At 39.0% G+C, this 24,799-nt stretch overlaps 1 protein-coding gene across 1 annotated transcript in view; it reads right to left on the bottom strand.

Annotated features, from left to right (window-relative positions):
• Window positions 1–24,799, bottom strand: part of LOC122235726 (ankyrin repeat domain-containing protein 26-like) — a 91,180-nt gene that overhangs the window by 15,504 nt on the left and 50,877 nt on the right. Inside the window, exons 13-20 of the mRNA XM_042975465.1 lie at window positions 22,778–22,848; window positions 22,354–22,447; window positions 18,106–18,176; window positions 17,682–17,775; window positions 13,509–13,561; window positions 13,071–13,164; window positions 9,012–9,064; window positions 8,572–8,665 (exon numbers count right to left, since the gene is read on the bottom strand). Coding sequence (XP_042831399.1) covers window positions 8,572–8,665; window positions 9,012–9,064; window positions 13,071–13,164; window positions 13,509–13,561; window positions 17,682–17,775; window positions 18,106–18,176; window positions 22,354–22,447; window positions 22,778–22,848 — 624 coding nt within the window. The remainder of the gene's footprint in view (window positions 1–8,571; window positions 8,666–9,011; window positions 9,065–13,070; window positions 13,165–13,508; window positions 13,562–17,681; window positions 17,776–18,105; window positions 18,177–22,353; window positions 22,448–22,777; window positions 22,849–24,799) is intronic.

The following is a 24,799-nucleotide window of genomic DNA, read 5'->3' as shown; positions in this document are numbered from 1 at the left end:
ATTAAGGCCTGTTTTTTGTTTGTGATCCATTCTTGAGAATATTCCATGTACACTTGAAAACAACGTGTATTCTGTTTCAAGATGGAACGTTCTGAAAAAATCTCTTAAGTCCAATCTGGACCACTCTGTCATTCAAAGCCATTGTTTCTTTTTCTTTTTCTTTTTTTTTTATTAAATATATGAAATTTATTGTCAAATTGGTTTCCATACAACACCCAGTGCTCATCTCAACAGGTGCGTTCCTCAATACCCATCACCCGCCCTCCACTCCCTCCCACCCCCCATCAGCCCTCAATTTGTTCTCAGTTTTTAAGAGTGTCTTATCCTTTGGCTCTCTTCCACTCTAACCTCTTTTTTTTTTCCTTCCCCTCCCCCATGGATTCCTGTTAAGTTTCTCAGGATCCACATAAGAGTGAACACATATGATATCTGTCTTTCTCTGTATGGCTCAAAGCCATTGTTTCTTTGGTGATTTTCTGTTAAGATGTATTTTTTGGTGATTTTTTGTTAAGATCTGTTGATGTAAATGGGGTGTTAAAGTACCCTATTACTGTCTTATTATCAATTAGTTCCTTTATGTTGGTTATTGTTTTATGTACTTGAGTGCTCTCGTGGTGGGTGCATAAATATTTACATTTGTTAGATCTTCCTATTGGATTGTACCCTTTATTATGATATAGTAGCATTCTTTGGCTATTGCTACAGTCTTTGTTTTTGGTTGTTTATTTTGAGAGAGACAGAGTTGGGGAAGGACATAGAAAGGGGGAGAGAAAATTTCAAGCAGCCTCCATGCTGTCAGCCTGGAGCCCAACATGGGGCTCAAAGCCACCAGCCATAAGATCATTACCTGAGCCAAGACCTAGTCGGTCGCTCAAATGACTGAGGCACCCAGGTGCCCCACAGTCTTTGTTTTAAGGGCTCTTTTGTCTAACAAAAGTATCGCTATTTTTTTTCTTTTAACGTGATAAATTTTTCTTCATCCCCTCGCTTTCATTTTTTTTTAATAGAATTTATTGTCAACTTGGCTAACATACACTGTGTATAGTGTGCTCTTGGTTTTGGGAGTAGATTCCCGTGGTTCATCACTTATAGACAACACCCAGGGCTCATCCCAACAAGTGCCCTCCTCAATGCCCACCACCCACTTTCCCTTCTTACCCACCGCCCCCATCAACCCTCTCTTTGTTCTCTGCATTCAAGAGTCTCCTATGGTTTGCCCCTCTCCTGCTCTGTTTGTAACTATTTTTCCCCTTCCCTTCCCCCACGGTCTTCTGTTAAGTTTCTCAAGTTCCACATAAGAGCAAAAACATATGATATCTGTCTTTCTGTGACTTATTTCATGTAGCATAATACCTTCTAGTTCCATCCATATTGCAAGAGATAGCACGATTTCACTCTTTCTCCTTGCCAGGTAGTATTTCAGTGTATATATAAACCACATCTCTTTATCCATTTATCAGTTGATGGGCATTTAGGCTCTTTCCAGAATTTGGCTATTGTTGAAAGCACTGCTATAGACATTGGAGTACATGTGCCCCTATGAATCAGCATTCCTGTATCCTTTGCATAAACTCCCAGTAGTGCTATAGAGGGGTCGTAGGGTAGTTCGATTTTCAATTGTTTTGAGGAACCTACGCACTGTTTTCCAGAGAGGCTGCACCAGTTTGCATTACCACCAACAGTGCAAGCATCCCCTCACTTTCAATCTGCAGGTGTCTTTATGTCTAAAATGAGGTTTTTATAGGCAGCATACAGATGGGTCTTGTTTTTTAATCCATCCTGTCACCCTAGGTCTTTTGGTTGGGAGTGTTTATTCCATTTATATCCAAAGTAATTATTGACAGGTATGTATTTATTGTCATTTTACTACTTGTTTTGTGGTTGTTTCTGGAGATTTTCTCAAATCCTTTATTGTTTTTCTCCCTTTGATATCTTTCTAATTTGCTTTAATGATATATTTAGATTTCTTTCTCTTTATTCTTTGCATGGTTATTAGTGTGGGTTTTGGTATATGATAAGCATTAATTTGTATATCACCTCTTCCGCGTGTAGCAGTCTATATTAAGTTGATGGTCACTTAAGTTAGAGCTCATTTTTTTTCTCCTCCCCATGTTTTGATAAGCTATTATATTGTATATCCTTTTTGGGGGCATTCCTTGATGATATTTTTTTTACAGAAATATACATTTTTACTGCTTTTACATTTCCTGCCTTTATACTGTCACTTTTGATCTCTCCTTTCCACTCAGAGTCCCCGATAATATTTCTTACAGGCTGATTTAGTGGTCACAAACTCCTTCCATTTTTGTTTGAGAAATTCTTTATCTCTCCTTCCATTATGAATGATAGCCTTACTGGATAGAGTATATTTGGCTGCAGATTTTTCTCATTCAGCACTTTGAATATATCATGCCATTTCCTTCTGCCTTGCAAAGTTTCTGTTGAAAAATCTCCTGCTAGCCTTGTGGGTTTTCCCTTGGAAGTGAATGACTTGTTTTGCTGCTTTTAAGATTTGTAGCAGTGGGGCGCCTGCGTGGCTCAGTCGGTGAAGCATGACTTGATCTTAGCTCAAGTCGTGACCTCGCAGTTTGTGGCTTTAAGCCCTCCAGTGGGCTCTGCACTGACAGCACAGAGAGTGCTTGGGAATCTCTCTCTCTCTCTCTCTCTCTCTGCCCCTCCCCCGCTTGTGTCTGTGTTCTGTCACGGAAATAAAAAATAAAAAAAAAACAAAAAACAAAACACTAAAAAAAAAATGTTAGCAGTATATTTTGCAAATTTCATTACAACATGTCTTGGGTATTGATTTTGATGGAAGTTCTCTGTGTCTCCTGGATCTGGATGTCTGTTTTCTTCTCCACATTAGGGAATTTTTCAGTTATTGTGTCTTCAAATCAATTATCTGTCCCCTTCTTTCTGTCTTCTTCTCTGGGACTCCTATCATATGAATGTTTTTACATTTGACAGAGTCACCGAGTGCCTTAAGTCTATTCTTGCATTGGATAATTCGTCTTTGTCTTCTTCAGCTTCACTGCTTTCCATTACTTTGTCTTCTAGGTCATTAATTTGTTCCTCTGCTTCTTCCAGCTTGCTGTTCATTTTTACTGCCCTCTTCATCTCTGATTCTTGAACTCTTTTATGTCTGTGGTAAGGGTCTCTCGGATGTCTTCCATTCTTTCCTCAAGTCCAGTGAATATCCTTATGATCATGGTTTTAAATTCTCCATTAGGCGTGTTATTTACATCTGTCCCATTTACGTCTCTGGCCATGGCCTTATCCTGTCCTTTCATTTGGGATAAATGCCTCTGTCTTTTCATTTTGTCTAAGTATCTGCCAGCTTCTGTGTGTTAGAGAAGCCAGTTATGTCACCTGCTCCCGAAAGTAATGGACTTAGGAAAAAGACGTCATGTAATGCCCAGGGTCTAGCACTTCAGGGAGTGTCACCAGTGTGTGCTGCATGTGTTCTGCTGTTGTGTTCTGGCTATGCTATCCTTCAGGCCAGTCGTCTGCAGAGGCTCTCCTTGCCTGGTCTGGTGAGTGTTTGGTCCCTGGCCTGAACATAGCGAGTTTTAACTAGGTGTGCTCTGGTCTGCTTATGAAATGAGACCTGTCACCACCTCTCCTGGAACTGAGGCCAAGGGAAACTCTCTGGTTGGGAGATGTGGTGTGGGCAGGCATTTGTCCTGGTCTTCTGGGGGAGGGGTAGCTGTGCTGGAACTCAAGCAAGAGTGATTGAGAAAGGTAGTTCCACCAGAGTGCAATGGGGTGGCGTTTGGTGTAAGCAAGTTAGGTACCCAGTGTTAGCAATGCACTGCTTCTTACCGGTGGCTTTATGTTTGTGGTGAGGGGCAGGAGAAGGAGATGGTGCCAGCCAGTGGCTTTGTTCCTACAGACAGGTCTCTCTGAACTTTGCCTCTGAGGGACGTGCTCTGAGAAGAGCAAATAATCTCCCCACTGTGTGCCCCAGGCACTCTTCAGACCACTCTACGCATGCTATATGCTCCCATGTTGTTTGCCTGCCCTCTGTCCAAGAGCAGTGCGTACCTCAGGGCTCTAAACCAGCTAAACCGGATGCCCTTTAAAACTCCAGACTTTATGCACTACTGGTTGCAAGAACTCACGAAATGCAGCCCCTCGTTTTCCAAGCCAGTGGCTATGGGGAAATGTTCTCTTTGTGCGTTCCCTTGTGCGTTCCTCTCTCTCACCCTTACCCACAACCTTGACTCCCTCCCCTCTGCAGAAGCCAGGATCTGTTTCTCTTCTAGACGACATTTCTGCATCAAGGACCTTCTTTGATGTGGCCTCTTCTCTCCCTTTTGTTGTGGAGTTTGTTCTGTCAGTCTTCAGGTCGATTTCTGGGGTATTTAGGGTGAGCTGATTGTTATCTAGTTGTATTCGTGGGATGAGGCAAGCCTAGAGTCCTCCTACTCCTCTGCCTTCTTCCTATCTCTAGATCTTTTTCTAAGATTCCCTTCAATTCCAACAATTCTTACAAGTAGGAAGGAATGCCTCTTTAGAATGTTCCCTCAAGTTAAGGTAGAAGCACAGAGACATACGATTTGAAGCACAATAGTTGAAAAACTAGAGTCAATTTGATAACCAAAATTGGGCCTTTGATCTGATTTCAATTAAAGGAAATAGGCAGTTTTGAGTATTTTTTAAACCATTGAATGCTCAATCTTCATTCTCCTTTCCTCAGTGAGGAAATAAAGAGAATGTTATGGAATCATTTTTAATCTTTTCAGTAGCAAAACAAATGCACTGTCCTTTAGCACTACTTAAATTAACTGCATATTCTCCTTTACCTTACTCCAACCTTCTTTGTGTGGGGAGGTAAGATCACTTCATCTTTGTGTTGTCCCACAATTCTTCTCCATATCATACAAGTTGGCTTCAAAAGTTTGTTGTCATTCAAATTACCAATCTACTATTTGTCTCTGATAAATCAACTTAATACTACCTCACTTTGTACAGCTGTATTATTTGAATGATGTAATGTTTATTCCATTAATTATACACTGAGCTAAAACATATAGCTATGCATATCTTTCTATTTAAGTGAAAGAAGGGGAAACAGGCTACTGTGTTTTCCAAGAATGTAGGTTCTGTGCCAAGAACAGGATTAACACCAGTGTTACACACAAGAACCAGGTCAGAAGAGGATCTCATTGTGAATTGTAAGATGATGGGTTAGCAAGATTGCTTAACAGGAAAGAGGAATAGCCCAGAGTTAATCTTTTCCTTCCTAGATGGTGAAAACTATGGATGAGTCTATGCATTATAATGAGATAATAAAATATAATGAAGTAAACGGTAGTAGACTGAGTCAAGAGATCCTATGGCCAAGATTTGATGGAAATGAAAGTGGGCAGCACTGACTGAGACACTAAAAGTTTGCACAGGCGGGGAACCTGGGTGGCTCAGTCAGTTGAGCCTCAAACTCTCAGGTCATGATCCCAGGGTCATGGGATCAAGACCCCTGTCAGCCTCCACACTAAGTGTGAAGCCTGCTAAAAATTCTCTCTCCCCTCTTCTCTCTCTGTCTCTCTCTGTCTCTCTCTCTCTTTCCCTACACACCCCCTCGTCCTGCTTGTGCACGCTCTAAAAAATATATAAATATAAATAAATAAATAAATAAATAAATAAAAGTCTGAACACACTAAAGAAAGAGCATTTTATGTTTTTGAGCCTGACTTCACATCGAGTCATGGGGTCAGCAAGGCATAGGCTGACGAAAGGGTCCTTCAAGAAACAAAAATCTCTATAGGAGCAAAGTTAAGTTCTACTACATTGACTTTTTATTATTACATAAGTGACTGGTAATTTGCAAGATAACTAGGAAAAAGTTTTCATAAAATTTGATATGGTACTGGCATAAGGACAGACATATAGATCAATGTATTAACATTGAGAATCTAAACATAAACTCTCACATTATAGTGAACTGATTTTCCACAAGGGTGCCAGACAATTAAATGGAATAAGACTAGTCTTTGTAACAAACGGTACTGGGACAAATGGATATCCACATGCAAAGCAATAAAATCAGACCTCTACCCCATAGCATACATACAAAATTAACTTAAAATCTAAGAGCTAAAATGATAAAACTCTTAGAAAAAAGCTTACGTGTATGTGTTTGTGACTGGATTTGACAATGATTTCTTAGACATGACACCAAAAGACAAAAGCAGATTAAGTTTATTTCATCAAAATTAAAAACTACTATGCTTCAAATATCACCATCAAGAAAGTGAAAAGGCAAGTGACTAAATAGGAGAAAATACCTGAAAATCCCATATCTGCTAAGGGATTTGCATGTAGGATATTTAAATAACTCTTCCAATAATGAAAAGACAATCCAATATAAAAACGGGCAAAAGAATGGATTAGTTCTTTAAAGACGATACAGAAATGGATAATAATCACGTTAAAAGGGAGATGTTCGGGGTGCCTGGGTGGCTCAGTCAGTTAAGCTTCTGACTTGGGCTCAGGTCACGATCTCACAGTTCATGGGTTCGAGCCCCGCATCGGGCTCTGTGCTGACAGCTGGGAGCCTGGAGCCTGTTTCAGATTCTGTGTCTCCCTCTCTCTGACCCTCCCCTGTTCACGCTCTGTCTCCCCTGTCTCAAAAATGAGTAAAACGTTAAAAAAATTAAAAAAAAAGAAGATGTGATCTATATCTATATCTATATCTATATCTATATCTATATCTATATATTCATTCCATGGAGTATTACTCGGCAATCAAAAAGAAGGAAATCTTGCCATTTGCAACTACGTGGATGGAACTGGAGCGTATTATGCTAAGTGAAATTAGTCGGAGAAAGACAAAACTCATATGACTTCCCTAGTATGAGGACTTTAAGAGACAAAACAGATGAACAAAAGGGAAGGGAAACAAAAATAATATAAAAACAGGGAGGAGGATAAACACAGGAGACTCATAAATATGGAGAAAAAACTGAGGGTTGCTGGAGGGGTTGTGGGATGGGGGATGTGCTAAATGGGCAAGGGGCATTAAGGAATCCACTCCTGAAATCACTGCTTCACTAAATGCTTACTAATTGGGATGCAAATTAAAAAAAAATAAAACTAAAGATACAACAAAAGAGTAACGCCCCCCCCCCCCACACACACACACAAAATTTTTCAACCCATGAAGCCTCTGGTTGGGGATTCAGGAGATAAGGACCTTCTAGAGAAGTCAGAGCTATGGACTGAGTTGGCTGAAAGCTATCTAAGTTTTTGTTTCACAGGGAAGACCTTAAAGTGGCAGACAATTTCATGCCATAACCTTAATTCCTTTCTAAAGGGATACACAGAAAATCCCTCGTTATTCTTTAATAAGCTTCACCAGTTTCGGATATTCTTACAAATTTTAGGTTTTGAGACTTTAAAGATTTCTTTAGGACACAGTAGCAGGACAATGCCTAGCACTCTCATTCATAGAAGACTGATCAACAGAGAGTCATGTTACTCGCATGAAAAGTTCCCTATTACTATGTGACTCATTTATAAGACGTCTAGAAAAGAAAATAATTTTCAATGCCTCTTCAGTCACAAAAAGGACCAGTCAACAGAATGTTCTAATTCCCCTGACGGGTATAGCTGTCTAATGAAACTTGCATGTATATTATATAGCTTTTGCGACTGACAGAAACGAGTTGGTCAGTGTATCTACCTCATTGCTCCCACTTAGGATTTACAATGAGAATCCTACAAAGGAGGGTGAGAGTGCGAGGACAATAACTGTTCTGCTTGGAAAACAGTTTGGGTTTCACTACATATCAATAAATGAGAATCCTGAATGGCACATTAGTCTTTTCTGAGATTGAATTGTGAAATCTGTGAAAGGCTGATTAACTCAAGTGAGTGGAAAAAGATAATGAGTTTCTGAACTTGCAATGGTAGGAGCACTATGTTACTAGGTAAGGCCCTGACAGAGCAGCCATTTCTCCTTTTTCACTGGCATTTCTTTTCCTTTACAAAATCCAACAAAGAGAAAAGTCCATTCCTTTGAGAAGGACGTTTGCATAACGACCTGCTAGTCATTGTTGATGAAGAGAATAAGTTGCAAACTTGTAATTACAAATTACAACAAATCATCATTAAAATAACCCGTTCTCAAACTCTCACTGAAGGGTTGAGACTACAAGAGAAAGTCAGAATTCAAGATGACATGATCACTCAAAGCGTGCGGAAGTTTGAAACACGCTGAAAAATATTAGCAGGGACTCTCACACATCTGTATGCCAACGTTCACAGCAGCATTATTAACAGTAGCCAAAAGGTGGACTAAACCAAACGCTCACTGTGGTATATATAAAATGTTGCTTTTTTAGACTCTCACAATGTTTTTATGAAAATGTCACTATAAACATCATTACTTTATGAGTTCAATCAGCTTCATCTCTATAGAAAAATTCCATCGCTAATAGCAAGTAGGAACAATATCAACCTAATATTTTGATCAGTGAGATTTTTCCATATGATCTAAAACATTCTTATGTACTACACCTATTGAAATAAGGATTCCTTTTCAGTAGGACAGACATCAAGAGACTGACTTACTAAACTTGTCTTTAACAAGTTGCTCGGAAGATTGTGAATTGGGGCCGCTTGCTGTTTGATGGTTCCTTCTGGCCTGGCATGTTGCACTTCTAGCCTAAAATGCAGATCTTAAGGTAATTATTCTCACAAATAAATTTACAAAAATACCATATAATTTCTGACAAATGAGGGGATTACAGAAATTCTTAAAATTGTATCAAGAGGAAGATTTGGCAATTGAGCCATTTTTCTCATTGTCTTTTGTGGATAAGGTGCAAAATTGAGATATAATGTGCCACAATTCTGCATTTCAAAATAACTAAAACCTGGAATTTGTATCCAGTTTAACAAGGATATACTGGCATAACGAATACATTTCTCATACTACATTGCTTATCTGTTTTATAAAAATCAAGCTATTTTCTTTGAGGATTAAATTATACTTTTCCATATGATCTTACATCTTCTCAGCATATCTTATGGCCTCTGCATGTTGATCCTTTGCTTCTTGCAACTAAAATAAAGAAAACAATATAATTTTAACTACTGACAATCTAGTAGAAACAATCACCTGTTTCTGTAACTAAATGTTTTTTTTTTTTACTTGAGAGAGAGAGAGAGAGAGAGAGAGAGAGAGAGAACACACACAAGTGGGGAATAGAGGCAGAGGTAGAGACAGAGAAAATCGTAGGCAGGCTCCAAGCTCAGGGTGAAGCCTGATGTGGGGCTCGGTCTCATGACCGCTCTCATGATGTGGGGTTTAGGATCATGACCTGAGTGGAAATTAAGGGTCAGGACACTCAACCACCTAGCCGCCCAAGTGCGCCTGTAATTAAATCTTATTGGACCCAGCCACGCTCTGCGCTACATGCTGATTGATGGCTACTGTTAGATTGTAACAATAAAGTTGAGCTGCTGCAACAGAGACTATGGCCTACAAAGCTGAAAATGTTTCAATACTCTTCCAGAATAATGTACCAACCTTACTCTGCTACAAAATCAGAACGTTTTTAATTTTTTTTAATTATATATGAGCAGATAAATGTACAAATGTATCTACTGGTGAAATGGAGGAAATATAGGAATTAACCTTATGGTAAACATTTCTGTTTTCATATTACAAACACTGCATCAACTATGATTTTACATATTCACATAGGTGAATGACATTTCTATTCTTGTGATGATAAAACTGAACATGCTGTATTCAGTGACAACAAGATATTTCATGGAAGAGTTTGAGAAGCAGCATCCTAGTAGGAGTCAGAAAGCCTGGGTATGAATTCCCAATTCTGCTCGTTATGAGCTGTATGACCTTGAGCACACTACCTAAAACTTCCGTGTCTCAATCTCTGCATCTGTAAAATGAAGTTAATGACAGCACCTACTGGGGCACATGGGTGGCTCAGTCGGTTGAGCGTCTGGCTCTTGATTTCGGCTCAGGACATGATCTCAGGGTCATGTGATTGAGCCCCACATCAGGCTCTGTGTGGACAGCGAGGAGACTGCTTGGGATTCTCTCTCTCTCTCTCTCTCTCTCTCTCTCTTTCTGTCCCTCTCTCTCTCTCTCCCTATCTGCCCTTCCCACAATCTCGCTCTCTCTCTCAAAATAAAGAACCTTAAAAAAGTTATCTCAAAATAAATAATAATAGTATCTACCCCACTGGGATGTTGGGAAGCTTAAATTAGGAAATAACAGGTGAAAAACTTAGAAGGGTACGTGGCACATAGTCAGCTCTAAGTGTATGCATTTAGCAAGATTACTTTTGCTGTATTTTGCATTCCAATACAATGAGATAGTTAAGGCAGGTGGCATGCCAATACAAGTGGTCCCCTATAGAAATTATACTGAAGTCATTCTTCATACCACTGCAAGTGGCAGCAAATGGGGAGCATGAGGCCCAGAATCTCTCCTCAGTACTTCACACAACTTTCGCCAATGCCACTAGCAAACAGTACTTTTTTTTTTCCCCACTTATAAAACTTTTAACTAACTCCCTCTCTATACTACTCAGTGGACAATACTCACGGACTACAGTACAAATAGCACCTCTTAGATTGAGTAATAGATGATTTACATGACCATCAGAGGCAAGGGAAAGCCACTGACATGAATATAATGAAGGCTTGCTAAACCAAAGTTCCTCAATCATTTCATGCCCATACTGTTTATGTTAGGCTGCTTTAGTGGGTACTCTGATGAGGAGATTAAGGCTTTGTGGTAACAGCATAACAGAAAAGCTGGCCCCAGAGCTTTACAGTTGGTAAAGTGCTATAAATCTGTAAATCCTAGCACTGGGTGCATAAGGAAAAAAATATTTCAATTTCTCCTTTTCTAGTAACCATTTGCTTAACTTTTGAAGCTCTGTCCATCTATCACGCTCCTTCTCCCCTTGCAGTGGACTCGAACATTCTTTAATGTATCGTCTCATCCACAGAATCAACTTTTCTTCACTTATTTCCTTCTTTTACACTAAAATCTAACTTTCACTCCTATCATTCCACTAAGACATTTTGAGGGTCATCAAGAACCTCTTTTTTAAAAAATTTTATTAAGGTCTCTATCCTGCTTCACTTTTCAGCAGCAGCTGAGAAAAATGACCATGCCCTCCCTCTGCTCTTTTAACCACACCTTTACCTAGGCCCCTTTACCTAGGCCATGTGTCCTTTTCGCTCTTCCATGTAGGTGCTCATAGACAACATCCTCAACCGCACACTCAAAAATCATTACTTGACATGGAGTACCTTTGTAGACAGCTAATCGTGTACATTTTATTTGGACTCTTTTCGGTGTTACATTGAGTGTGCTTTTCTTATTGAGTCTTAGGGGGCACCCTTACCCTTAGGATGCTGACCAGCATACTTTGTCTCGCTTTTCTTTATAACACGACATTTATCACAAGGGCTGGATGATCACTGGTTTGCCTTTGTTTCCTTTTGAGTAATTTCTTAGTCCATAGAGATTTCAACTTATGGAAGTCGTCTGAAGTTCCTTTCAGACGCATACTTGACTATATTGTTAGGAAGGTTAAGTTGGCTAGAGCTACCTCTTCTTCCCAATCCAGATTCTTCACCTCAAAATTGTGTGCATCAAATGCCTTCACCCAGGTAGCCCCTGGTTTGGGGATTCAGGAGATAAGGACCTTCTGGAGAAGTCAGAGCTATGGACTGAGTTGGCTGAAAGATAACTAAGTTTTTGTTTCACAGGGAAGACCTTAAAGTGGCAGACAATTTCATGCCATAATCTTAATTCCTTTCTTTACGGATCTACACTAAATCCCTCGTTATTCTTTAATAAGCTTCATCAGTTTCAGATATCCTTACAAATTTTAGTTTTTGAGACCTTAATGATTTCTTCAGGACACAGTAGCAGGACAATGCCTTGCACTCTCATTCATAGAAGACTGAAAACAGAGTGTCATGTTACTCGCATGAAAAGTTCCCTATTACTATGTGACTCATTTATAAGACGTCTAGAAAAGAAAATAATTTTCAATGCCTCTTCAGTCACAAAAAGGACCAGTCAACAGAATGTTCTAATTCCCCTGACGGGTATAGCTGTCTAATGAAACTTGCATGTATATTACATAGCTTTTGCGACTGACAGAAACGAGTTGGTCAGTGTATCTACCTCATTGCTCCCACTTAGGATTTACAATGAGAATCCTACAAAGGAGGGTGAGAGTGCGAGGACAATAACTGTTCTGCTTGGAAAACAGTTTGGGTTTCACTACATATCAATAAATGAGAATCCTGAATGGCACATTAGTCTTTTCTGAGATTGAATTGTGAAATCTGTGAAAGGCTGATTAACTCAAGTGAGTGGAAAAAGATAATGAGTTTCTGAACTTGCAATGGTAGGAGCACTATGTTACTAGGTAAGGCCCTGACAGAGCAGCCATTTCTCCTTTTTCACTGGCATTTCTTTTCCTTTACAAAATCCAACAAAGAGAAAAGTCCATTCCTTTGAGAAGGACGTTTGCATAACGACCTGCTAGTCATTGTTGATGAAGAGAATAAGTTGCAAACTTGTAATTACAAATTACAACAAATCATCATTAAAATAACCCGTTCTCAAACTCTCACTGAAGGGTTGAGACTACAAGAGAAAGTCAGAATTCAAGATGACATGATCACTCAAAGCGTGCGGAAGTTTGAAACACGCTGAAAAATATTAGCAGGGACTCTCACACATCTGTATGCCAACGTTTACAGCCGCATTATTAACAGTAGCCAAAAGGTGGACTAAACCAAACGCTCACTCTGGTATATATAAAATGTTGCTTTTTTAGACTCTCACAAAGTTTTTATGAAAATCTCACTATAAAGGTCATTACTTTATGAGTTCAATCAACTTCATCTCTATCGAAGAATTCCATCGCTAATAGCAAATAGCAACAATATCAACCAAATATTTGGATCAGTGAGCCTTTCCATGTGATCCAAAACATTCTTATGTACTACTGCTAGTGAAATACGGATTCCTTTTCAGTAGGACAGACATTAAGAGACCGACTTACCAAACTTGTCTTTAACAAGTTGCTCTGAAGATCTTGAATTTGGGCCGCTTGATGTTTGATGGTTTCTTCCTGTCTGGCATTTTGCACTTCTAGCCTAAAATGCAGATCTTAAGATAATTATTCTCACACATAAATGTAAAACAATACCATATAATATCTGAACAAATGAGGGTCTTACAGAAATTCTTTAAATTGTATCAAGAGGAAGATTTGGGAATTGTGCCATTTTTCTCATGTTTTGTGGATAAGGTGCAAAATTGAGATATAATATCCACAATTTTGCATTTCAAAATAGCTCAAAGCTGGAATTTGTATCCAGCTTAACAATAATATACTGGCATAACAAGTATATTTCTCGTACTACACTGCTTATCTGCTGTATAAATAATCAAGGTATTTTCTGTGAGGTTTAAATTATACTTTTGCATATGATCTTACGTCTTCTCCGCATATCTTATGGCCTCTGCCTCTCGATCCTTTGCTTCTTGCAACTAGAATAAAGAAAAAAAATAATTTTAACTACTGACAATCTAGTAAAACACCATCACCTGTTTTTGTAACCAAATGTAATTTTTTTTGACTTAATGAGGCAGAGAGAGAGAGAGAGAGAGAGAGAGAGAGAGAACGCCCAAATGGGGAAGGGAGTCATAGGAAGAGACAGAGATACTAGTAAGCAGGCTCCAAGCTCAGGGTGAAGCCTGATGTGGGTCTCAGTCTCATGACCGCTCTCATGATGTGGCGTTTGGGATCATGACATGAGCAGAAATTAAGAGTCAGGACGCTCAACCAACAAAGCCACCCAAGTGCCCTTGTAACTGAAATCTTATTGGACCCAGCCACACTCTCCCCTACATGCTGATTGATGGCTACTTTTAGGTCATAACAGCAGGGTGGACCTGCTACAACACAGACTGTGGCCTACAAAGCTGAAAATGTTTCAATATTCTTCCAGAATAGTTTACCAAACTTACTCTCTTACAAAAACATAACGTTGTTAATATTTATAAATTATATATGATCAGATAAACATACAAATGTATGTACTGGTCAAATGGAGGAAATATAGAAAATTACCTTATGGTAAACATTTCTGTTTTCACATTACAAGCACTGCATCAACTATGATTTTAAATATTCACATAGGTGAATGACATTTCTATTCTCGTGATTGAAACTGAACATGCTATTTTCAGTGACAACGAGATATTTCATGGAAGAGTTTGACAAGCAGTATCCTAGTAGGAGCCAGAAAGCCTGGGTCTGAATTCCCAATTCTGCTGGTTATGAGCTGTATGACCTTGAGCACACTACCTAAAACTTCCATGTCTCAGTCTCTGCATCTGTAAAATGAAGGTAATGACAGCACCTACTGGGGCACCTGAGTGGCTCAGTCGGTTCAGCGTGTTGCTCTTGATTTCTGCTCAGAACATGATCTCAGGGTCACGTGATTAAGCCCCACATCGGGCTCTGCGTGGACAGCAAGGAGCCTGCTTGGAATTCTGTCTCTATCTCTGCCTCTCTCCCTCTTTCTCACTCTCCCTACCTTCCCTTCCCCACAGTCTCTCTCTCTCTCTCTCTCTCTCTCTCTCTCTCTCTCTCAAATTAAGGAACCTTAAAAAAAGTGATCTCAAAATAAATAATAATAGTATCTACCTAACTGGGATCTTGGTAATATAAATTTAGGAAATAATACAGGAACAACTTAGAAGGGTACGTGGCACATAGTCAGCTCTAAGTGTATGCATTTACCATGATTACTGTTGATGTGTTTTGCATTCCAATACAATGATATAGTTTAGGCAGGTGGCATGCCAATAAAAGTGGCCCCGTGTACAAATTATACTGAAGTTATTCTTCATATCACCGCAAGTGGCAGCAAATGGGGAGGATGAGGCCCAGAATCTCTCTTCAGTACTTCACACAACTTTCGCCAATGCCACTAGCCAACAGTACTTTTTTTTCCTCTTATAATACTTTTAACTTACATCCTCTCTATACTACTCAGTGGACAATGCTCACAGAGTACAGTACAAATAACACCGCCTAGACTGAGTAGTAGATGCTTTATATGACCATCAGAGGCAAGGGAAAGCCACTGATATGGAAATAATGAAGTCTTGCTAAACTAAAGTTCCTCAATCATTTCATGCCCATACTGTTTACGTTAGGCTGCTTTAGCAGGTACTCTGGTGAAGAGATTAGGGCTTTGTGGTAACAGCATATCAGAAAAGCTGTCCCCAGAGCTTTACAGTTGGTAAAGTGCTACAAATCTGTAAATCCCAGCACTGGCTGCATAAGGAAGAGAGATTTCAATTTCTCCTTTTCTATTAACCATTTGCTTAAGTTTGAAACTTTGTCCATCTATCACGCTGCTTCTCCCCTTGCAGTGGACTCGAACATTCTTTAATGTATCATCTCATCCACAGATTCAAGTTTTCTTCACTTATTTCCTTCTTTTACACTAAAATCTAACTTTCACTCCAATCATTCCACTAAGAAAATTTGAGGGTCATATAGGACCTTTTTAAACAAAAAATATTAAGGTATTTATCCTGCTTCCCTTCTCAGCAGCAGCTGAGAAAAATGACCATGCCCTCCCTCTGCGCTTCTAACCCCACCTTATTTATGAAGGAGGGCAACCCCTGACATTAAGTCCTTGCCCCTTGCTCTCTGTGTTTTGAATTGCTCTTAAGGCTTCACAACCAGATTCTCTAATTCACATTTCCAGCTTTGGCCCTTTTACCTAGGCCATGTGTCCTTTTCGCTCTTCCATGTAGGTGCTCATAGACAACATCCTCAACCGCACACTCAAAAATCATTACTTGACATGGAGTACCTTTGTAGACAGCTAATCGTGTACATTTTATTTGGACTCTTTTCTGTGTTACTTTGAGTGTGTTTTTCTTATTGAGTCTTAGGGGGCACCCTTACCCTTAGGATGCTGACCAGCATACTTTGTCTCGCTTTTCTTTATAACACGACATTTATCACAAGGGCTGGATGATCACTGGTTTGCCTTTGTTTCCTTTTGAGTAATTTCTTCGTCCATAGAGATTTCAACTTATGGAAGTCTTCTGAAGTTCCTTTCAGACGCATACTTGACTATATTGTTAGGAAGGTTAAGTTGGCTAGAGCTACCTCTTCTTCCCAATCCAGATTCTTCACCTCAAAATTGTGTGCATCAAATATCTTCACCCAGGTAGCCCCTGGTTTGGGGATTCAGGAGATAAGGACCTTCTAGAGAAGTCAGAGCTATGGACTGAGTTGGCCGAATGCAATCTTAAGTTTTTGATTCGCAGAGAAGACCTTAAAGTGGCAGGTAATTTCATGCCATAACCCTAATTCCTTTCTATAGAGATGTACAGAAAATCGCTCGTTATTCTTTAATAAACTTCATCAATTTCGGATATCCTTACAAATTTTAGTCTTTGAGACCTTAATGATTTCTTTAGGACACAGTAGCAGGACAATGCCTAGCACTCTCATTCATAGAAGACTGATCAACAGAGTGTCATATTACTCGCATGAAAAGTTCCATATTACAGTGTGACTCATTAATAAGACGTATAGAAAAGAAAGTAATTTTCAATGTCCCTTCAGTCATAAAAAGGACCAGTCAACAGAATGTTCTAGTTCCCCTGACGTATATAGCTGTCAAATGAAACTTGCATGTATATTATATAGCTTTTGTGACTGACAGAAACGAGTTGGTCAGTGTATCTCCCTCATTGCTCCCACTTAGGATTTACAATGAGAATCCTACAAAGGATGGTGAGAGTGGGATGACATTAACTGTTCCACTTGGAAAACAGTTGGGGTTTCACTACATATCTATAAATTATAATCTTGAATGGCACATTAGTCTTTTCTGAAATTGAATTGTGAAATCTCTGAAAGGCTGATTAACTCAACTGAATGGAAAAAAAAAATGAGTTTCTGAACTTGCAATGGTAGGAGCACTATGTTACTAGGTAAGGCCCTGCCTGAGCAGCCATTTCCACTTTTTTACTGGCATTTCTTTTCCTTTACAAAATCCAACAAAGAGAAAACTCTATTCTTTGGGAAGGACGTTTGCATAATGACCTGCTAGTCATTGTTGATGAAGAGAATATGTGGCAAATTTGTAATTTTAAATTACAACATATCATCATTAAAAGAACTCTTTCTGAAACTCTCACTAAAGGGTTGGGTTTACAACAGAAAGATAGAATGCAAGATGAAATGATCACTCAAAGACTGGGGACGTTTGAAATACGCTGGAAAATATTAGCAGGGACTCACACATCTGTATGCCAATGTTCACAGCACCTTTATATACAATAGCCAAAAGGAGGACTAAACCAAATGCTCACTGTGGTATATATAAAATGTTGCTCTTCTTAGATTCTCACAATATTTTTATTTAAATCTCACTACAAACATCATTACTTTATGAATTCAATCAACTTCACCTATATAGAAGAATTACATCACTACTGGCAAGCAGGAACAATATCAACCAAATATTTTGATCGGTGAAATTTTCCATATGATCCAAAACATTCTTATGTACTTCTACTAGTGACATAAGGATTCCTTTTCAGTAGGACAGTCATTAAGAGATCGACTTACCAAACTTGCCTTTAGCAAGTTGCTCTGAAGATCTTGAATTTGGGCCGCTTGATGTTTGATGGTTTCTTCTTGCCTGGCATTTTTAACCTTTAGCCTAAAATGCAGATCTTAAGATAATTATTCTCACACATAATTTTAAAACTGTATCGTGTAATTTCTGAACAAGTGAGGGTATTACAGAAATTCTTAAAATTGTATCAAGAGGATGATTTGGCAATTGCGCCAATTTTCTAGTTGTGTTTTGTGGTAATGGTGCAAAATTGAGAGATAAGATGCCAAAATTTTGCATTTCAAAATAGCTCAAAGCTGGAATTTGTATCCAGCTTAACAATGATATACTCGCATAACTAATACATTTCTCATAGTACACTGCTTATCTGCTTTATAAATAAACAAGTTATTTTCTAAGAGGTTTAAATTATACTTTAGCATATGATCTTTAATCTTCTCAGCATATCTTACGGCCTCTGCATGTCGTTTCTGTGCTTCTTGTAACTAAAATAAAGAAAAAATAATAATAATTTTAAATACTGACAATCTAGTTGAACACCATCACCTGTTTCTGTAACTAAATGTTTTTGTTTCTTGTTTTTTTGTACTTGAAAGAGAGACAGAGAGGGAGAGAGCACACACAAGTGGGAAGGGAGTCAGAGGGAGAGACAGAGAAAAAGGTAAGCAGGCTGCAAGCTCAGGGCGAAGTCTGATGTGGGGCTCGGTCTCATGACCGGTCTCATGATGTGGGGTTTGGGATCATGACCTGAGTGGAAATTAAGAGTCAGGACGCTCAACCAACTAAGCAGCCTAAGCACTCCTGTAACTAAAATCTTATTGGACCCAGCCACACTTTCCTCTACATGCTGATTGATGGCTACTTTTAGATCATAACAAAAGAGCTCAGCGTCTACAACAGAGACTATGGCCTACAAAGCCGAAAACATTTCAATACTGGTACAGAATAGTTTACCAATCTTACTCTCCTACAAAAACATAACGTTGTTAATATTTTTAAATTATATATGATCAGATAAACATACAAATGTATAATGGTCAAATGGAGGAAATATAGGAAATTACCTTATAGTAAACATTTCAGTTTTCATATTCCAAGCACCATATCAACTATGATTTTCAATATTCACATAGGTGAATGACATTGCTGTTCTCGTGATTATGAAACTGAACATGCTGTTTTCAGTGACATTGAGATATTTCATGGAAGAGTTTGCCAAGCAGTATCCTAGTAGGAGCCAGAAAGCCTGGGTCTGAATTCCCAATTCTGCTGGTTATGAGCTGTATGACCTTAAGTACACTAGCTAAAACTTCCGTGTCTCAGTCTCTGCATCTGTAAAATGAAAGTAATAACAGCACCTACTGGGGTACCTAGGTGACTCAGTCGGGTCAGCGTCTGGCTCTTGATTTCTGCTCAGGACATGATCTCAGGGTCACGTGATTGAGCCCCACATCCAGCTCTGGGTGGGTAGTGAGGAGCCTGCTTGGCATTCTCTCTCTCTCTCCCTCCCTCCCTCTCTCTCTCTCCCTACCTGCTCTTCCCACAATCTCTCTCTCTCTCTCCCTCCCTCTCTCTCTCTCCCTACCTGCTCTTCCCACAATCTCTCTCTCTCTCTCTCTCTCTCTCTCTCTCTCTCTCAATGAAGAATCTTATAAAAGTGATCTGAAACATAAATAATAATAGGATTAACCTCACTGGGATCTTGGGAATATAAAATTAGGAAATAATACATGAACATCTTAGAAGGGTACATGGTACATAGTCAGCTCTAAGTGTATGCATTTAGCATGATTACTGTTGCTGTATTTTGCGTTCCAATACAATGAGATAGTTAAGGCAGGTGGTATGCCAATACAAGTGGTCCCCTATACAAATTATACTGAAGTCATTCTTCATACCACCGCAAGTGGGAGCAAATGGGGAGCATGAGGCCCAGAATCTCTCCTCAGTACTTCACACAACTTTCACCAATGCCACTAGCAAACAGTACTTTTTTTCCCCCCACTTATAATACTTTTAACTAACTCCCTCTCTATACTACTCAGTGGACAATACTCACAGACCACGGTACAAAAAGCATGTCTTAGATTGAGTAAGAGATGCTTTACATCACCATCAGAGACAAGGGAAAACCACTGACATGGAAATAAACGAGTCTTGCTAAACCAAAGTTCCTCAATCATTTCATGTCCATACTGTTTACATTAGGCTGCTTTAGCAGGTACTCTGATGAAGAGATTAAGGCTTTGTGGTAACAATATATCAGAAAAGCTGCCCCCAGAGCTTTGCAGTTAGTAAAGTGCTACAAATCTGTAAATTCCAGCACTGGCTGCATAAGGAAGAAAGATTTCAATTTCTCCGTTTCTAGTAACCATTTGCTTAACTTTTGAAGCTCTGTCCACCTATCACGCTGCTTCTCCCCTTGCAGTGGACTCGAGCATTCTTTAATGTATCGTATCATCCACAGAATCAACTTTTCTTTACTTATTTCCTTCTTTTACTCTAAAATTTAACTTTCACTCCTATCATTCCACTAAGACATTTTGAGGGTCATCAAGAACCTCTTTTTTTTATTTTATTTTATTAACGTCTCTATCCTGCTTCACTTTTCAGCAGCAGCTGAGAAAAATGACCATGCCCTCCCTCTGCGCTTCTAACCCCACCTTATTTATGAAGGAGGGCAACCCCTGACATTAAGTCCTTGCCCCTTGCTCTCTGTGTTTTGAATTGCTCTTAAGGCTTCACAACCAGATTCTCTAATTCACATTTCCAGCTTTGGCCCCTTTACCTAGGCCATGTGTCCTTTTCGCTCTTCCATGTAGGTGCTCATAGACAACATCCTCAACCGCACACTCAAAAATCAGTACTTGACATGGAGTACCTTTGTAGACAGCTAATCGTGTACATTTTATTTGGACTCTTTTCTGTGTTACTTTGAGTGTGTTTTTCTTATTGAGTCTTAGGGGGCACCCTTACCCTTAGGATGCTGACCAGCATACTTTGTCTCGCTTTTCTTTATAACACGACATTTATCACAAGGGCTGGATGATCACTGGTTTGCCTTTGTTTCCTTTTGAGTAATTTCTTCGTCCATAGAGATTTCAACTTATGGAAGTCTTCTGAAGTTCCTTTCAGACGCATACTTGACTATATTGTTAGGAAGGTTAAGTTGGCTAGAGCTACCTCTTCTTCCCAATCCAGATTCTTCACCTCAAAATTGTGTGCATCAAATGTCTTCACCCAGGTAGCCCCTGGTTTGGGGATTCAGGAGATAAGGACCTTCTAGAGAAGTCAGAGCTATGGACTGAGTTGGCTGAAAGCTATCTAAGTTTTTTTTTTTCCCCCCCACAGGGAACACCTTAAAGTGGCAGGTAATTTCATGCCATAACCCTAATTCTTTCCTATAGGTATCTACACTAAATCCCTCGTTATTCTTTAATAAGCTTCATCAGTTTAGGATATTCTTACAAATTTTAGTTTTTGAGACCTTAAAGATTTCTTCAGGACACAGTAGCAGGACAATGCCTAGCACTCTCATTCATAGAAGACTGATCGACTGAGTATCATGTTACTTGCATGAAAAGTTCCCTAATACAATGTGACTCATTAATAAGACGTCTAGAAAAGGAAGTAATTTTCAATGTCTCTTCAGCCACAAAAAGGACCAGTCAACAGAATGTTCTAGTTCCCCTGACGGGTATAGCTGTCAAATGAAACTTGGATGTATATTATATAGCTTTTGTGACTGAGAGAAATGAGTTGGTCAGTGTATCTACCTCATTACTCCCACTTAGGATTTACAGTGAGAATCCTACAAAGGAGGGTGAGAGTGCGAGGACATTAACTGTTCTGCTTGGAAAACAGTTGGGGTTTCACTACATATCAATAAATGAGAATCCTGAATGGCACATTAGTCTTTTCTGAGATTGAATTGTGAAATCTCTGAAAGTCTGACTAACTGAAGTGAATGGAAAAAAAAAAATGAGTCTGAACTTGCAATGGTAGGAGCACTATGTTACTAGGTAAGGCCCTGACAGAGCAGCCATTTCTCCTTTTTCACTGGCATTTCTTTTCCTTTACAAAATCCAACAAGGAGAAAAGTCCATTCCTTTGAGAAGGACGTTTGCATAATGATCTGCCGGTCATTGTTAATGAAGATAATAAATTGCAAACTTATTATTACAAATTACAACAAATCATCATTAAAATAACCCGTTCTCAAACTCTCACTGAAGGGATGAGATTACAAGAGAATGTCAGTATTCAAGATCAAATGACCACTCAAAGATTGGGGATGTTTGAATCACGCTGAAAAATATTAGCAGGGACTCACACATCTGTATGCCAACGTTCACAGCATCATTATTAACAGTAGCCAAAGGTGGACTAAAACAGATGCTCAATGTGGTATATATAAAATGTTGCTTTTTTTAGATTCTCACAATGTTTTTATGAAAATCTCACTGTAAAGGTCATTACTTTATGAATTCAATCAACTTCATCTATATAGAAGAATTACATCACTAGTAGCAAGTAGGAACAATATCAACCAAACCTTTGCAGCAGTGAGATTTTCCATAGGATCCAAATCATTCTTATGTACTACTACTAGTGAAATACGGATTCCTTTTCAGTAGGACAGACATTAAGAGACCGACTTACCAAACTTGTCTTTATCACGTTGCTCTCAAGATCTTGAATCTGGGCCACTTGATGTTTGATGGTTGCTTCTTGCGTGGCATTTTTAACCTGTAGCCTAAAATGCAGATCTTAAGGTAATTATTCTCACACATAAATTTAAAACAACATCACATACTTTCTGAACAAATGAGGGTATTACAGAAATTCTTAAAATTTTGTCAAGAGGAAGATTTGGGAATTGTGCGATTTTTCTCATCGTGTTTTGTGGATAAGGTGCAAAATTGAGAGATAATATGCCACAATTCTGCATTTAAAAATAGCTCAAAGCTGGAATTTGTATCGAGCTTAACAATGATATACTGGCATAACTAGTACATTTCCCATACTACACTGTTCATTTGCTTTATAAATAAACAAGTTATTTTCTAAGAGGTTTAAATTATACTTTTGCACATGATCTTTCATCTCCTCAGCATATCTTACGGCCTCTGCATGTCGTTCCTGTTCTTCTTGCAACTAAAATAGAGAAAAAATAATTTTAACCACTGAAAATCTAGTAGAACACTATCACCTGTTTCTTTAATTTTTTTTTGACTTGAGAGAGAAATAGAGAGAGAGAGAGAGAATGCAGAAGTGGGGAAAACAGACAGAGGGAGAGACAGAGAAAATGGTAAGCAGGCTGCAAGCTCAGGGCGAAGCCTGATGTGGGGCTCTGTCTCATGACTGGTCTCATGATGTGGGATTTGGGATCATGACCTGGGTGGAAATTAAGAGTCAGGACCTCATCCAACTAACCCGCCCAAGCGCCGCTGTAAGTAAAAATTTTTGGAGCCAGCCACTCTCTCCTCTACATGCTGATTGATGGCTACTTTGAGGTCATAACAAAAGCGTTCAGCTTCTACAAAAGAGACTATGGCCTACAAAGATGAAATGTTTCAATACTCTTACAGAATAGTTTACCAACCTTACTCTCCTACAAAAACATAACATTGTTAATGTTTTTAAATTATATATGATCACATAAATGTACAAGTGTATCTATTGGTAAAATGGAGGAAATATAAGAATTTACCTCATGGTAAACATTTCTATTTTCATATTCCAAGCATCACATCAACTATGATTTTACATATTCACATAGGTGAATGACGTTGCTATTCTCATGATTATAAAACTGAACATGCTATTTTCAGTGACAACAAGATATTTAATGGAAGAATTTGAGAAATAATATCCTAGTAGGGGCCAGAATGCCTGGGTCTGATTTCCCAGTTCTGCTCATTATGAGCTGTATGACCTTGAGCACACTACCTAAAACTTCCATGTCTCAATCTCTGCATCTGTAAAATGAAGGTAATAATAGCACCTACTGGGGCACCTGACTAGCTCAGTCGGTTCAGTGTCTGGCTCTTGATTTCAGCTCAGGACATGATCACAGGGTCATGTAATTGAGCCCCACATCGAGCTCTGCATGGATAGTGAGGAGCCTGCTTGGGATTCTCTCTCTCTCTCTCTCTCTCTCTCTCTCTCTCTCTCTCTCTCTCTCTCTCTCTCTCTCTCTCCCTTTTTCTCTCTCTCCCTACATGCCCTTCCCCACATTCTCTCTGTCTCTCTGTCTCTCTCAAAACAAAGGACCTTAAAAAAGTGATCTCAAAATAAATAATAATAGTATCTACCCCACTGGGATGTTGTGAAGATTAAATTAGGAAATAATAGATGAACAACTTAGAAGGGTACGTGGCACATAGTCAGCTCTAAGTGTCTGCATGTAGCATGATTACTGTTGCTGTAGTTTGTGTTCCAATACAATGTGATAGTTTAGGCAGGTGGCTTGCCAATACCAGTTTTCCCCTATACAAATTATACTGAAGTTATTCTTCATTCCACCGCAAGTGGTAGCAAATGGGGAGCATGAGGCCCAGAATCTCTCCTCAGTACTTCAAAAAACTTTGCCAATGCCACTAGCCAACAGTACTTTTTTCCACTTATAATCCTTTTAACTTACTTCCTCTCTATACCACTGAGTGGACAATGCTCACAGACTACGGTACAAATAGCACCTCTTTGACTCAGTAGTAGATCCTTTACATGACCATCAGAGGCAAGGGAAAGCCACTGACATGGAAATAAACGAGCCTTGTGAAACTAAAGTTCCTCCATCATTTCATGTCCATACTGTTTACATTAGGCTGCTTTAGCATGTACTCTGATGAAGAGATTAAGGGTTTGTGGTAAAAGCATATCAGAAAAGCTGTCCCCAGATATTTGCATTGGTAAAGTGCTACAAATCTGTAAATCACAGTTCTGGCTGTGTAAGAAAGAAGGACAAATTTAGCGTGCTTTTTCATAGTGAGAGGGAAAAAAAACTAAACATTTGATTGAACATTTCTCCTCTATTTGATTAAGTGCTTTCATTAATAGTTTTACTTATATAAGTGTGTGTGTGTGTGTGTGTATAGAGATATAC

This window comes from Panthera tigris, chromosome F3 (assembly GCF_018350195.1).
Source record: "Panthera tigris isolate Pti1 chromosome F3, P.tigris_Pti1_mat1.1, whole genome shotgun sequence".
Taxonomy (NCBI): Eukaryota; Metazoa; Chordata; class Mammalia; order Carnivora; family Felidae; genus Panthera; species Panthera tigris.
Note: the sequence above shows the minus strand (reverse complement) of the source record. Positions and strands in the feature narration are given on the sequence as shown.